Source organism: Anomaloglossus baeobatrachus, chromosome 1 (assembly GCF_048569485.1).
Source record: "Anomaloglossus baeobatrachus isolate aAnoBae1 chromosome 1, aAnoBae1.hap1, whole genome shotgun sequence".
NCBI lineage: Eukaryota > Metazoa > Chordata > Amphibia > Anura > Aromobatidae > Anomaloglossus > Anomaloglossus baeobatrachus.
This window is the reverse complement of record NC_134353.1, coordinates 935,709,666-935,725,370: the sequence shown is the minus strand read 5'-3', so window position 1 is coordinate 935,725,370 and position 15,705 is coordinate 935,709,666. Positions and strand designations below refer to the sequence as shown.

At 44.5% G+C, this 15,705-nt stretch overlaps 1 protein-coding gene across 2 annotated transcripts in view; it reads right to left on the bottom strand.

The window, feature by feature from the left end:
* Positions 1-15,320, bottom strand: part of LOC142256551 (class I histocompatibility antigen, F10 alpha chain-like) — a 154,532-nt gene extending 139,212 nt beyond the window's left edge. The window contains exon 1 of one of the 2 annotated variants that reach the window (XM_075328311.1): positions 15,180-15,320. In XM_075328311.1, the coding sequence (XP_075184426.1) occupies positions 15,180-15,228 (49 nt within the window). In that variant the 5' untranslated portion in view covers positions 15,229-15,320. The remainder of the gene's footprint in view (positions 1-15,179) is intronic. The other variant, XM_075328319.1, reaches the window with a different exon arrangement.
* Between the last annotated feature and the right edge of the window lie 385 nt (positions 15,321-15,705).

Here is a 15,705-nt window from a genome sequence, read left to right as displayed (position 1 = left end):
TTCAGATCACTTCAGCCTGGCCCAAACAGGTTCTGGGCATCAGAACTGGCATCAATGTGGTAAAAATCCCAGTTTTCACAGATTTGAATAAGTAACTGGTGTTTTTGAAGGGTTAAATGGCTTTGGGCCACTGACCTCACACCACATGTACATACCTAGTGATGCCACACATCAAATTCAGATCACTCCAGCCTGGCCCAAACAGGTTCTGGGCATCAGAACTGGTATCAAGATGGGCAAAACCCCAGTTTTCACAGATTTGAATAAGTAACCAGTGTTTTTGAGGGGTTAAATGGCTTTGGGCCACTGATCTGACACCACATTTACATACCTAGTGATGCCACACATCAAATTCAGATCACTCCAGCCTGGCCCAAATAGGTTCTGGGCATCAGAACTGGCATCAAAGTGGGCAAAACCCACTTTTCACAGATTTGAATAAGTAACCAGTGTTTTTGAGGGGTTAAATGGCTTTAAGCCACTGATCTCACACCACATTTACATACCTAGTGATGAAACACATCAAATTCAGATCACTCCATCCTGGCCCAAACAGGTTCTGGGCATCAGAACTGGCATCAAAGTGGGCAAAACCCACTTTTCACAGATTTGAATAAGTAACCAGTGTTTTTGAGGGGTTAAATGGCTTTGGGCCACTGACCTCACACCACATTTACATACCTAGTGATGACACACATAAAATTCAGATCACTTTAGCCTGGCCCAAACAGGTTCTGGGCATCAGAACTGGCATCAAAGTGGGCAAAACCCACTTTTCACAGATTTGAATAAGTAACTGGTGTTTTTGAGGGGTTAAATGGCTTTGGGCCACTGATCTCACACCACATTTACATACTTAGTGATGCCACACATCAAATTCAGATCACTTTAGCCTGGCCCACACAGGTTCTGGGCATCAGAACTGGCATCAAAGTGGGCAAAACCCCAGTTTTCACAGATTTGAATAAGTAACTGGTGTTTTTGAAGGGTTAAATGGCTTTGGGCCACTGATCTCACACCACATTTACATACCTAGTGATGCCACACATCAAATTCAGATCACTCCAGCCTGGCCCAAACAGGCTGGAGTGATCTGAATTTGATGTGTGGCATCACTAGGTATGTAAATGTGGTGTGAGATCAGTGGCCCAAAGCCATTTAACCCCTCAAAAACACTGGTTACTTATTCAAATCTGTGAAAAGTGGGTTTTGCCCACTTTGATGCCAGTTCTACTGCCCAGAACCTGTTTGGGCCAGGCTGGAGTGATCTGAATTTGATGTGTGGCATCACTAGGTATGTAAATGTGGTGTGAGGTCAGTGGCCCAAAGCCATTTAACCCCTCAAAAACACTGGTTACTTATTCAAATCTGTGAAAAGTGGGTTTTTCCCACTTTGATGCCAGTTCTGATGCCCAGAACCTGTTTGGGCCAGGCTGGAGTGATCTGAATTTGATGTGTGGCATCACTAGGTATGTAAATGTGGTGTGAGATCAGTGGCCCAAAGCCATTTAACCCCTCAAAAACACTGGTTACTTATTCAAATCTGTGAAAACTGGCCATTTGCCCACTTTGATGCCAGTTCTGATGCCCAGAACCTGTTTGGGCCAGGCTAGAGTGATCTGAGTTTGATGTGGGGCATCACTAGGTATGTAAATGTGGTGTGAGGTCAGTGGCCCAAAGCCATTTAACCCCTCAAAAACACTGGTTACTTATTCAAATCTGTGAAAATTGGCTGTGTGCCCACTTTGATGCCAGTTCTGATGCCCAGAACCTGTTTGGGCCAGGCTGGAGTGATCTGAATTTGATGTGCGGCATCACTAGGTATGTAAATGTGGTGTGAGGTCAGTGGCCCAAAGCCATTTAACCCCTCAAAAACACTGGTTACTTATTCAAATCTGTGAAAAGTGGGTTTTGCCCACTTTGATGCCAGTTCTGATGCCCAGAACCTGTTTGGGCCAGGCTAAAGTGATCTGAATTTGATGTGTGGCATCACTAGGTATGTAAATGTGGTGTCAGATCAGTGGCCCAAAGCCAATTAACCCTTCAAAAACACTGGTTACTTATTCAAATCTGTGAAAAGTGGGTTTTGCCCACTTTGATGCCAGTTCTGATGCCCAGAACCTGTTTGGGCCAGGCTGGAGTGATCTGAATTTGATGTGTGGCATCACTAGGTATGTAAATGTGGTGTGAGATCAGTGGCCCAAAGCCATTTAACCCCTCAAAAACACTGGTTACTTATTCAAATCTGTGAAAACTGGCCATTTGCCCACTTTGATGCCAGTTCTGATGCCCAGAACCTGTTTGGGCCAGGCTAAAGTGATCTGAATTTGATGTGTGGCATCACTAGGTATGTAAATGTGGTGTGAGATCAGTGGCCCAAAGCCATTTAACCCCTCAAAAACACTGGTTACTTATTCAAATCTGTGAAAAGTGGGTTTTGCCCACTTTGATGCCAGTTCTGATGCCCAGAACCTGTTTGGGCCAGGCTGGAGTGATCTGAATTTGATGTGTGGCATCACTAGGTATGTAAATGTGGTGTGAGGTCAGTGGCCCAAAGCCATTTAACCCCTCAAAAACACTGGTTACTTATTCAAATCTGTGAAAAGTGGGTTTTGCCCACTTTGATGCCAGTTCTGATGCCCAGAACCTGTTTGGGCCAGGCTGGAGTGATCTGAATTTGATGTGTGGCATCACTAGGTATGTAAATGTGGTGTGAGATCAGTGGCCCAAAGCCATTTAACCCCTCAAAAACACTGGTTACTTATTCAAATCTGTGAAAACTGGCCATTTGCCCACTTTGATGCCAGTTCTGATGCCCAGAACCTGTTTGGGCCAGGCTAGAGTGATCTGAGTTTGATGTGGGGCATCACTAGGTATGTAAATGTGGTGTGAGGTCAGTGGCCCAAAGCCATTTAACCCCTCAAAAACACTGGTTACTTATTCAAATCTGTGAAAATTGGCTGTGTGCCCACTTTGATGCCAGTTCTGATGCCCAGAACCTGTTTGGGCCAGGCTGGAGTGATCTGAATTTGATGTGCGGCATCACTAGGTATGTAAATGTGGTGTGAGGTCAGTGGCCCAAAGCCATTTAACCCCTCAAAAACACTGGTTACTTATTCAAATCTGTGAAAAGTGGGTTTTGCCCACTTTGATGCCAGTTCTGATGCCCAGAACCTGTTTGGGCCAGGCTAAAGTGATCTGAATTTGATGTGTGGCATCACTAGGTATGTAAATGTGGTGTCAGATCAGTGGCCCAAAGCCAATTAACCCTTCAAAAACACTGGTTACTTATTCAAATCTGTGAAAAGTGGGTTTTGCCCACTTTGATGCCAGTTCTGATGCCCAGAACCTGTTTGGGCCAGGCTGGAGTGATCTGAATTTGATGTGTGGCATCACTAGGTATGTAAATGTGGTGTCAGATCAGTGGCCCAAAGCCATTTATCCCCTCAAAAACACTGGTTACTTATTCAAATCTGTGAAAAGTGGGTTTTGCCCACTTTGATGCCAGTTCTGATGCCCAGAACCTGTTTGGGCCAGGCTGGAGTGATCTGAATTTGATGTGTGGCATCACTAGGTATGTAAATGTGGTGTCATATCAGTGGTCCAAAGCCATTTAACCCCTCAAAAACACTGGTTACTTATTCAAATCTGTGAAAAGTGGGTTTTGCCCACTTTGATGCCAGTTCTGATGCCCAGAACCAGTTTGGGCCAGGCTGGAGTGATCTGAATTTGATGTGTGGCATCACTAGGTATGTAAATGTGGTGTGAGGTCAGTGGCCCAAAGCCATTTAACCCCTCAAAAACACTGGTTACTTATTCAAATCTGTGAAAACTGGGGTTTTGCCCATCTTGATACCAGTTCTGATGCCCAGAACCTGTTTGGGCCAGGCTGGAGTGATCTGAATTTGATGTGTGGCATCACTAGGTATGTAAATGTGGTGTGAGGTCAGTGGCCCAAAGCCATTTAACCCCTCAAAAACACTGGTTACTTATTCAAATCTGTGAAAACTGGGATTTTTACCACTTTGATGCCAGTTCTGATGCCCAGAACCTGTTTGGGCCAGGCTGGAGTGATCTGAATTTGATGTGTGGCATCACTAGGTATGTAAATGTGGTGTGAGATTAGTGGCCCAAAGCCATTTAACCCCTCAAAAACACCAGTTACTTATTCAAATCTGTGAAAACTGGGGTTTTGCCCACTTTGATGCCAGTTCTGATGCCCAGAACCTGTTTGGGCCAGGCTGGAGTGATCTGAATTTGATGTGTGGCATCACTAGGTATGTAAATGTGGTGTGAGATCAGTGGCCCAAAGCCATTTAACCCCTCAAAAACACTGGTTACTTATTCAAATCTGTGAAAAGTGGGTTTTGCCCACTTTGATGCCAGTTCTACTGCCCAGAACCTGTTTGGGCCAGGCTGGAGTGATCTGAATTTGATGTGTGGCATCACTAGGTATGTAAATGTGGTGTGAGGTCAGTGGCCCAAAGCCATTTAACCCCTCAAAAACACTGGTTACTTATTCAAATCTGTGAAAAGTGGGTTTTTCCCACTTTGATGCCAGTTCTGATGCCCAGAACCTGTTTGGGCCAGGCTGGAGTGATCTGAATTTGATGTGTGGCATCACTAGGTATGTAAATGTGGTGTGAGATCAGTGGCCCAAAGCCATTTAACCCCTCAAAAACACTGGTTACTTATTCAAATCTGTGAAAACTGGCCATTTGCCCACTTTGATGCCAGTTCTGATGCCCAGAACCTGTTTGGGCCAGGCTAGAGTGATCTGAGTTTGATGTGGGGCATCACTAGGTATGTAAATGTGGTGTGAGGTCAGTGGCCCAAAGCCATTTAACCCCTCAAAAACACTGGTTACTTATTCAAATCTGTGAAAATTGGCTGTGTGCCCACTTTGATGCCAGTTCTGATGCCCAGAACCTGTTTGGGCCAGGCTGGAGTGATCTGAATTTGATGTGCGGCATCACTAGGTATGTAAATGTGGTGTGAGGTCAGTGGCCCAAAGCCATTTAACCCCTCAAAAACACTGGTTACTTATTCAAATCTGTGAAAAGTGGGTTTTGCCCACTTTGATGCCAGTTCTGATGCCCAGAACCTGTTTGGGCCAGGCTGGAGTGATCTGAATTTGATGTGTGGCATCACTAGGTATGTAAATGTGGTGTGAGATCAGTGGCCCAAAGCCATTTAACCCCTCAAAAACACTGGTTACTTATTCAAATCTGTGAAAACTGGCCATTTGCCCACTTTGATGCCAGTTCTGATGCCCAGAACCTGTTTGGGCCAGGCTAAAGTGATCTGAATTTGATGTGTGGCATCACTAGGTATGTAAATGTGGTGTGAGATCAGTGGCCCAAAGCCATTTAACCCCTCAAAAACACTGGTTACTTATTCAAATCTGTGAAAAGTGGGTTTTGCCCACTTTGATGCCAGTTCTGATGCCCAGAACCTGTTTGGGCCAGGCTGGAGTGATCTGAATTTGATGTGTGGCATCACTAGGTATGTAAATGTGGTGTGAGGTCAGTGGCCCAAAGCCATTTAACCCCTCAAAAACACTGGTTACTTATTCAAATCTGTGAAAAGTGGGTTTTGCCCACTTTGATGCCAGTTCTGATGCCCAGAACCTGTTTGGGCCAGGCTGGAGTGATCTGAATTTGATGTGTGGCATCACTAGGTATGTAAATGTGGTGTGAGATCAGTGGCCCAAAGCCATTTAACCCCTCAAAAACACTGGTTACTTATTCAAATCTGTGAAAACTGGCCATTTGCCCACTTTGATGCCAGTTCTGATGCCCAGAACCTGTTTGGGCCAGGCTAGAGTGATCTGAGTTTGATGTGGGGCATCACTAGGTATGTAAATGTGGTGTGAGGTCAGTGGCCCAAAGCCATTTAACCCCTCAAAAACACTGGTTACTTATTCAAATCTGTGAAAATTGGCTGTGTGCCCACTTTGATGCCAGTTCTGATGCCCAGAACCTGTTTGGGCCAGGCTGGAGTGATCTGAATTTGATGTGCGGCATCACTAGGTATGTAAATGTGGTGTGAGGTCAGTGGCCCAAAGCCATTTAACCCCTCAAAAACACTGGTTACTTATTCAAATCTGTGAAAAGTGGGTTTTGCCCACTTTGATGCCAGTTCTGATGCCCAGAACCTGTTTGGGCCAGGCTAAAGTGATCTGAATTTGATGTGTGGCATCACTAGGTATGTAAATGTGGTGTCAGATCAGTGGCCCAAAGCCAATTAACCCTTCAAAAACACTGGTTACTTATTCAAATCTGTGAAAAGTGGGTTTTGCCCACTTTGATGCCAGTTCTGATGCCCAGAACCTGTTTGGGCCAGGCTGGAGTGATCTGAATTTGATGTGTGGCATCACTAGGTATGTAAATGTGGTGTCAGATCAGTGGCCCAAAGCCATTTATCCCCTCAAAAACACTGGTTACTTATTCAAATCTGTGAAAAGTGGGTTTTGCCCACTTTGATGCCAGTTCTGATGCCCAGAACCTGTTTGGGCCAGGCTGGAGTGATCTGAATTTGATGTGTGGCATCACTAGGTATGTAAATGTGGTGTCATATCAGTGGTCCAAAGCCATTTAACCCCTCAAAAACACTGGTTACTTATTCAAATCTGTGAAAAGTGGGTTTTGCCCACTTTGATGCCAGTTCTGATGCCCAGAACCAGTTTGGGCCAGGCTGGAGTGATCTGAATTTGATGTGTGGCATCACTAGGTATGTAAATGTGGTGTGAGGTCAGTGGCCCAAAGCCATTTAACCCCTCAAAAACACTGGTTACTTATTCAAATCTGTGAAAACTGGGGTTTTGCCCATCTTGATACCAGTTCTGATGCCCAGAACCTGTTTGGGCCAGGCTGGAGTGATCTGAATTTGATGTGTGGCATCACTAGGTATGTAAATGTGGTGTGAGGTCAGTGGCCCAAAGCCATTTAACCCCTCAAAAACACTGGTTACTTATTCAAATCTGTGAAAACTGGGATTTTTACCACTTTGATGCCAGTTCTGATGCCCAGAACCTGTTTGGGCCAGGCTGGAGTGATCTGAATTTGATGTGTGGCATCACTAGGTATGTAAATGTGGTGTGAGATTAGTGGCCCAAAGCCATTTAACCCCTCAAAAACACCAGTTACTTATTCAAATCTGTGAAAACTGGGGTTTTGCCCACTTTGATGCCAGTTCTGATGCCCAGAACCTGTTTGGGCCAGGCTGGAGTGATCTGAATTTGATGTGTGGCATCACTAGGTATGTAAATGTGGTGTGAGATCAGTGGCCCAAAGCCATTTAACCCCTCAAAAACACTGGTTACTTATTCAAATCTGTGAAAAGTGGGTTTTGCCCACTTTGATGCCAGTTCTACTGCCCAGAACCTGTTTGGGCCAGGCTGGAGTGATCTGAATTTGATGTGTGGCATCACTAGGTATGTAAATGTGGTGTGAGGTCAGTGGCCCAAAGCCATTTAACCCCTCAAAAACACTGGTTACTTATTCAAATCTGTGAAAAGTGGGTTTTTCCCACTTTGATGCCAGTTCTGATGCCCAGAACCTGTTTGGGCCAGGCTGGAGTGATCTGAATTTGATGTGTGGCATCACTAGGTATGTAAATGTGGTGTGAGATCAGTGGCCCAAAGCCATTTAACCCCTCAAAAACACTGGTTACTTATTCAAATCTGTGAAAACTGGCCATTTGCCCACTTTGATGCCAGTTCTGATGCCCAGAACCTGTTTGGGCCAGGCTAGAGTGATCTGAGTTTGATGTGGGGCATCACTAGGTATGTAAATGTGGTGTGAGGTCAGTGGCCCAAAGCCATTTAACCCCTCAAAAACACTGGTTACTTATTCAAATCTGTGAAAATTGGCTGTGTGCCCACTTTGATGCCAGTTCTGATGCCCAGAACCTGTTTGGGCCAGGCTGGAGTGATCTGAATTTGATGTGCGGCATCACTAGGTATGTAAATGTGGTGTGAGGTCAGTGGCCCAAAGCCATTTAACCCCTCAAAAACACTGGTTACTTATTCAAATCTGTGAAAAGTGGGTTTTGCCCACTTTGATGCCAGTTCTGATGCCCAGAACCTGTTTGGGCCAGGCTAAAGTGATCTGAATTTGATGTGTGGCATCACTAGGTATGTAAATGTGGTGTCAGATCAGTGGCCCAAAGCCAATTAACCCTTCAAAAACACTGGTTACTTATTCAAATCTGTGAAAAGTGGGTTTTGCCCACTTTGATGCCAGTTCTGATGCCCAGAACCTGTTTGGGCCAGGCTGGAGTGATCTGAATTTGATGTGTGGCATCACTAGGTATGTAAATGTGGTGTGAGATCAGTGGCCCAAAGCCATTTAACCCCTCAAAAACACTGGTTACTTATTCAAATCTGTGAAAACTGGCCATTTGCCCACTTTGATGCCAGTTCTGATGCCCAGAACCTGTTTGGGCCAGGCTAAAGTGATCTGAATTTGATGTGTGGCATCACTAGGTATGTAAATGTGGTGTGAGATCAGTGGCCCAAAGCCATTTAACCCCTCAAAAACACTGGTTACTTATTCAAATCTGTGAAAAGTGGGTTTTGCCCACTTTGATGCCAGTTCTGATGCCCAGAACCTGTTTGGGCCAGGCTGGAGTGATCTGAATTTGATGTGTGGCATCACTAGGTATGTAAATGTGGTGTGAGGTCAGTGGCCCAAAGCCATTTAACCCCTCAAAAACACTGGTTACTTATTCAAATCTGTGAAAAGTGGGTTTTGCCCACTTTGATGCCAGTTCTGATGCCCAGAACCTGTTTGGGCCAGGCTGGAGTGATCTGAATTTGATGTGTGGCATCACTAGGTATGTAAATGTGGTGTGAGATCAGTGGCCCAAAGCCATTTAACCCCTCAAAAACACTGGTTACTTATTCAAATCTGTGAAAACTGGCCATTTGCCCACTTTGATGCCAGTTCTGATGCCCAGAACCTGTTTGGGCCAGGCTAGAGTGATCTGAGTTTGATGTGGGGCATCACTAGGTATGTAAATGTGGTGTGAGGTCAGTGGCCCAAAGCCATTTAACCCCTCAAAAACACTGGTTACTTATTCAAATCTGTGAAAATTGGCTGTGTGCCCACTTTGATGCCAGTTCTGATGCCCAGAACCTGTTTGGGCCAGGCTGGAGTGATCTGAATTTGATGTGCGGCATCACTAGGTATGTAAATGTGGTGTGAGGTCAGTGGCCCAAAGCCATTTAACCCCTCAAAAACACTGGTTACTTATTCAAATCTGTGAAAAGTGGGTTTTGCCCACTTTGATGCCAGTTCTGATGCCCAGAACCTGTTTGGGCCAGGCTAAAGTGATCTGAATTTGATGTGTGGCATCACTAGGTATGTAAATGTGGTGTCAGATCAGTGGCCCAAAGCCAATTAACCCTTCAAAAACACTGGTTACTTATTCAAATCTGTGAAAAGTGGGTTTTGCCCACTTTGATGCCAGTTCTGATGCCCAGAACCTGTTTGGGCCAGGCTGGAGTGATCTGAATTTGATGTGTGGCATCACTAGGTATGTAAATGTGGTGTGAGATCAGTGGCCCAAAGCCATTTAACCCCTCAAAAACACTGGTTACTTATTCAAATCTGTGAAAACTGGGATTTTTACCACTTTGATGCCAGTTCTGATGCCCAGAACCTGTTTGGGCCAGGCTGGAGTGATCTGAATTTGATGTGTGGCATCACTAGGTATGTAAATGTGGTGTGAGATTAGTGGCCCAAAGCCATTTAACCCCTCAAAAACACCAGTTACTTATTCAAATCTGTGAAAACTGGGGTTTTGCCCACTTTGATGCCAGTTCTGATGCCCAGAACCTGTTTGGGCCAGGCTGGAGTGATCTGAATTTGATGTGTGGCATCACTAGGTATGTAAATGTGGTGTGAGATCAGTGGCCCAAAGCCATTTAACCCCTCAAAAACACTGGTTACTTATTCAAATCTGTGAAAAGTGGGTTTTGCCCACTTTGATGCCAGTTCTACTGCCCAGAACCTGTTTGGGCCAGGCTGGAGTGATCTGAATTTGATGTGTGGCATCACTAGGTATGTAAATGTGGTGTGAGGTCAGTGGCCCAAAGCCATTTAACCCCTCAAAAACACTGGTTACTTATTCAAATCTGTGAAAAGTGGGTTTTTCCCACTTTGATGCCAGTTCTGATGCCCAGAACCTGTTTGGGCCAGGCTGGAGTGATCTGAATTTGATGTGTGGCATCACTAGGTATGTAAATGTGGTGTGAGATCAGTGGCCCAAAGCCATTTAACCCCTCAAAAACACTGGTTACTTATTCAAATCTGTGAAAACTGGCCATTTGCCCACTTTGATGCCAGTTCTGATGCCCAGAACCTGTTTGGGCCAGGCTAGAGTGATCTGAGTTTGATGTGGGGCATCACTAGGTATGTAAATGTGGTGTGAGGTCAGTGGCCCAAAGCCATTTAACCCCTCAAAAACACTGGTTACTTATTCAAATCTGTGAAAATTGGCTGTGTGCCCACTTTGATGCCAGTTCTGATGCCCAGAACCTGTTTGGGCCAGGCTGGAGTGATCTGAATTTGATGTGCGGCATCACTAGGTATGTAAATGTGGTGTGAGGTCAGTGGCCCAAAGCCATTTAACCCCTCAAAAACACTGGTTACTTATTCAAATCTGTGAAAAGTGGGTTTTGCCCACTTTGATGCCAGTTCTGATGCCCAGAACCTGTTTGGGCCAGGCTAAAGTGATCTGAATTTGATGTGTGGCATCACTAGGTATGTAAATGTGGTGTCAGATCAGTGGCCCAAAGCCAATTAACCCTTCAAAAACACTGGTTACTTATTCAAATCTGTGAAAAGTGGGTTTTGCCCACTTTGATGCCAGTTCTGATGCCCAGAACCTGTTTGGGCCAGGCTGGAGTGATCTGAATTTGATGTGTGGCATCACTAGGTATGTAAATGTGGTGTGAGATCAGTGGCCCAAAGCCATTTAACCCCTCAAAAACACTGGTTACTTATTCAAATCTGTGAAAACTGGCCATTTGCCCACTTTGATGCCAGTTCTGATGCCCAGAACCTGTTTGGGCCAGGCTAAAGTGATCTGAATTTGATGTGTGGCATCACTAGGTATGTAAATGTGGTGTGAGATCAGTGGCCCAAAGCCATTTAACCCCTCAAAAACACTGGTTACTTATTCAAATCTGTGAAAAGTGGGTTTTGCCCACTTTGATGCCAGTTCTGATGCCCAGAACCTGTTTGGGCCAGGCTGGAGTGATCTGAATTTGATGTGTGGCATCACTAGGTATGTAAATGTGGTGTGAGGTCAGTGGCCCAAAGCCATTTAACCCCTCAAAAACACTGGTTACTTATTCAAATCTGTGAAAAGTGGGTTTTGCCCACTTTGATGCCAGTTCTGATGCCCAGAACCTGTTTGGGCCAGGCTGGAGTGATCTGAATTTGATGTGTGGCATCACTAGGTATGTAAATGTGGTGTGAGATCAGTGGCCCAAAGCCATTTAACCCCTCAAAAACACTGGTTACTTATTCAAATCTGTGAAAACTGGCCATTTGCCCACTTTGATGCCAGTTCTGATGCCCAGAACCTGTTTGGGCCAGGCTAGAGTGATCTGAGTTTGATGTGGGGCATCACTAGGTATGTAAATGTGGTGTGAGGTCAGTGGCCCAAAGCCATTTAACCCCTCAAAAACACTGGTTACTTATTCAAATCTGTGAAAATTGGCTGTGTGCCCACTTTGATGCCAGTTCTGATGCCCAGAACCTGTTTGGGCCAGGCTGGAGTGATCTGAATTTGATGTGCGGCATCACTAGGTATGTAAATGTGGTGTGAGGTCAGTGGCCCAAAGCCATTTAACCCCTCAAAAACACTGGTTACTTATTCAAATCTGTGAAAAGTGGGTTTTGCCCACTTTGATGCCAGTTCTGATGCCCAGAACCTGTTTGGGCCAGGCTAAAGTGATCTGAATTTGATGTGTGGCATCACTAGGTATGTAAATGTGGTGTCAGATCAGTGGCCCAAAGCCAATTAACCCTTCAAAAACACTGGTTACTTATTCAAATCTGTGAAAAGTGGGTTTTGCCCACTTTGATGCCAGTTCTGATGCCCAGAACCTGTTTGGGCCAGGCTGGAGTGATCTGAATTTGATGTGTGGCATCACTAGGTATGTAAATGTGGTGTGAGATCAGTGGCCCAAAGCCATTTAACCCCTCAAAAACACTGGTTACTTATTCAAATCTGTGAAAACTGGGATTTTTACCACTTTGATGCCAGTTCTGATGCCCAGAACCTGTTTGGGCCAGGCTGGAGTGATCTGAATTTGATGTGTGGCATCACTAGGTATGTAAATGTGGTGTGAGATTAGTGGCCCAAAGCCATTTAACCCCTCAAAAACACCAGTTACTTATTCAAATCTGTGAAAACTGGGGTTTTGCCCACTTTGATGCCAGTTCTGATGCCCAGAACCTGTTTGGGCCAGGCTAAAGTGATCTGAATTTGATGTGTGGCATCACTAGGTATGTAAATGTGGTGTGAGATCAGTGGCCCAAAGCCATTTAACCCCTCAAAAACACTGGTTACTTATTCAAATCTGTGAAAACTGGGTTTTTGCCCACTTTGATGCCAGTTCTGATGCCCAGAACCTGTTTGAGCCAGGCTAAAGTGATCTGAATTTGATGTGTGGCATCACTAGGTATGTAAATGTGGTGTGAGATCAGTGGCCCAAAGCCATTTAACCCTTCAAAAACACCAGTTACTTATTCAAATCTGTGAAAACTGGGATTTTTACCACTTTGATGCCAGTTCTGATGCCCAGAACCTGTTTGGGCCAGGCTGAAGTGATCTGAATTTGATGTGTGGCATCACTAGGTATGTAAATGTGGTGTGAGATCAGTGGCCCAAAGCCATTTAACTCCTCAAAAACACTGGTTACTTATTCAAATCTGTGAAAACTGGGGTTTTGCCCACTTTGATGCCAGTTCTGATGCCCAGAACCTGTTTGGGCCAGGCTGTAGTGATCTGAATTTGATGTGTGGCATCACTAGGTATGTAAATGTGGTGTGAGATCAGTGGCCCAAAGCCATTTAACCCCTCAAAAACACTGGTTACTTATTCAAATCTGTGAAAACTGGGGTTTTGCCCACTTTGATGCCAGTTCTGATGCCCAGAACCTGTTTGGGCCAGGCTGTAGTGATCTGAATTTGATGTGTGGCATCACTAGATATGTAAATGTGGTGTGAGATCAGTGGCCCAAAGCCATTTAACCCCTCAAAAACACCAGTTACTTATTCAAATCTGTGAAAACTGGGGTTTTGCCCACTTTGATACCAGTTCTGATGCCCAGAACCTGTTTGGGCCAGGCTAAAGTGATCTGAATTTGATGTGTGGCATCACTAGGTATGTAAATGTGGTGTGAGATCAGTGGCCCAAAGCCATTTAACCCCTCAAAAACACTGGTTACTTATTCAAATCTGTGAAAACTGGGTTTTTGCCCAATTTGATGCCAGTTCTGATGCCCAGAACCTGTTTGGGCCAGGCTAAAGTGATCTGAATTTGATGTGTGGCATCACTAGGTATGTAAATGTGGTGTGAGATCAGTGGCCCAAAGCCATTTAACCCTTCAAAAACACCAGTTACTTATTCAAATCTGTGAAAACTGGGATTTTTACCACTTTGATGCCAGTTCTGATGCCCAGAACCTGTTTGGGCCAGGCTGGAGTGATCTGAATTTGATGTGTGGCATCACTAGGTATGTAAATGTGGTGTGAGATCAGTGGCCCAAAGCCATTTAACTCCTCAAAAACACTGGTTACTTATTCAAATCTGTGAAAACTGGGGTTTTGCCCACTTTGATGCCAGTTCTGATGCCCAGAACCTGTTTGGGCCAGGCTGTAGTGATCTGAATTTGATGTGTGGCATCACTAGGTATGTAAATGTGGTGTGAGATCAGTGGCCCAAAGCCATTTAACCCCTCAAAAACACTGGTTACTTATTCAAATCTGTGAAAACTGGGGTTTTGCCCACTTTGATGCCAGTTCTGATGCCCAGAACCTGTTTGGGCCAGGCTGTAGTGATCTGAATTTGATGTGTGGCATCACTAGATATGTAAATGTGGTGTGAGATCAGTGGCCCAAAGCCATTTAACCCCTCAAAAACACCAGTTACTTATTCAAATCTGTGAAAATTGGCTGTGTGCCCACTTTGATGCCAGTTTTGATGCCCAGAACCCCTTTGGGCCAGGCTGGAGACACTTGAGTTTGATTTGAGGCATCACTAGATATGCAATTTTGGTGTTAGATCAGTGGCCCAAAGCCATTTAACCCTTTCACTAACATACTTCGGTGCCCACTTTGATGCCCATTTTTTTGCCAGTTTTATAATTTTCGCAGCTGGTTTTGAGTGTATGTATATTAGGGCTCATCAGTGCATTGTATTTTATTATTATCATGTGTCATTTTTGTTGATAAATGCATAAAAAACTGAAAAAACTAAATTGCCGAATAAGAAACTGACGAATAAGAAACCAACTTCAGCCCCGAATAAGAAACTGGACGAATAAGAAACCAACTTCAGCATCGTATATTGTTGTGTATAATATGAAAATCTGTAACCAAGTTTGTTTAAAAAAAAAATATATATATATATATATATATATATATATATAAGTGTACAAATGGCCAATTTGTACTTATTCTGAATGAGTGACTGCTGTTTTTATAAAGTTAGATGACGTCAGGTCACTGATCTCACCCATCAGAACAATTCACAGCACCGGTCTAGATGGGGCTTCACTGCTTTGAGGCCGGAGACCCCACAAATAGCGACATCTCCTCCTCACTATGGCGACACGACATGTGAAGCTTCTCTACTGGATTTCTGCGTCTTATAGACAATACATTGATACATAAACCATTGATTCTCACAGACGAGGCCCCTGTGCAAGAACTTTATAGGGGCTCTTTATAGACCAAAATCTATCATAATGAACATTTCCTCCTGCTTTGGAGGTGATAATGTGCCCCATTACTTTAGGTCCCTTGTGCGGCTGCGAAGGTTGCACCAATTATGTATCTGCCCTCGACATAAACTACAACAGCAACACAACATATACATAAATAAGATATAATAATCATCTAATATAAGGAGCAATCACTGATCAGCTCCAGACTCACCGGTATACACTGCAGACACCTGGAGGAGAAGCACAATGAGGGGCAACATCCTCCTCCTGCCCCCGATATATGGGGGACCCCGAAGAAGAAGACTGAAGAGTTACCCAAGAAAAGCCAGAATCACAGAACTGTGCTCTGAGAGCAGAGCTCAGCTCTGATTGGACGGGAGGTGCAGCCTCCTCCAATAGGAAAATTATACTCCAGCTGATCAGCAGTTACCGGGCAGAGGGAGGCTGGAGAGGTTAGACGCTGGATAGTGAAAGTGAAAGCTGGAGATTTTCTAGGAGTAATGAACATTTATAGGAAACTTGTGAGATATCAGGACCTGGATGAGACGCGTCACACAAGTTTCCATGGGGGGGGGAGGGGAAATGTGAAAAAAAAAATTCCAAGTGCGGTGAAATTGCAAAAAAAAAGTGCAATTGCTCAATTGTTTTGGGGTATTTTATTCACAATGTTCACTGTATTTAGGCTGCTTTCTCACACATCCGTTTTTTTGCAGTGCGGCTCAATCCGACTCAAAAAC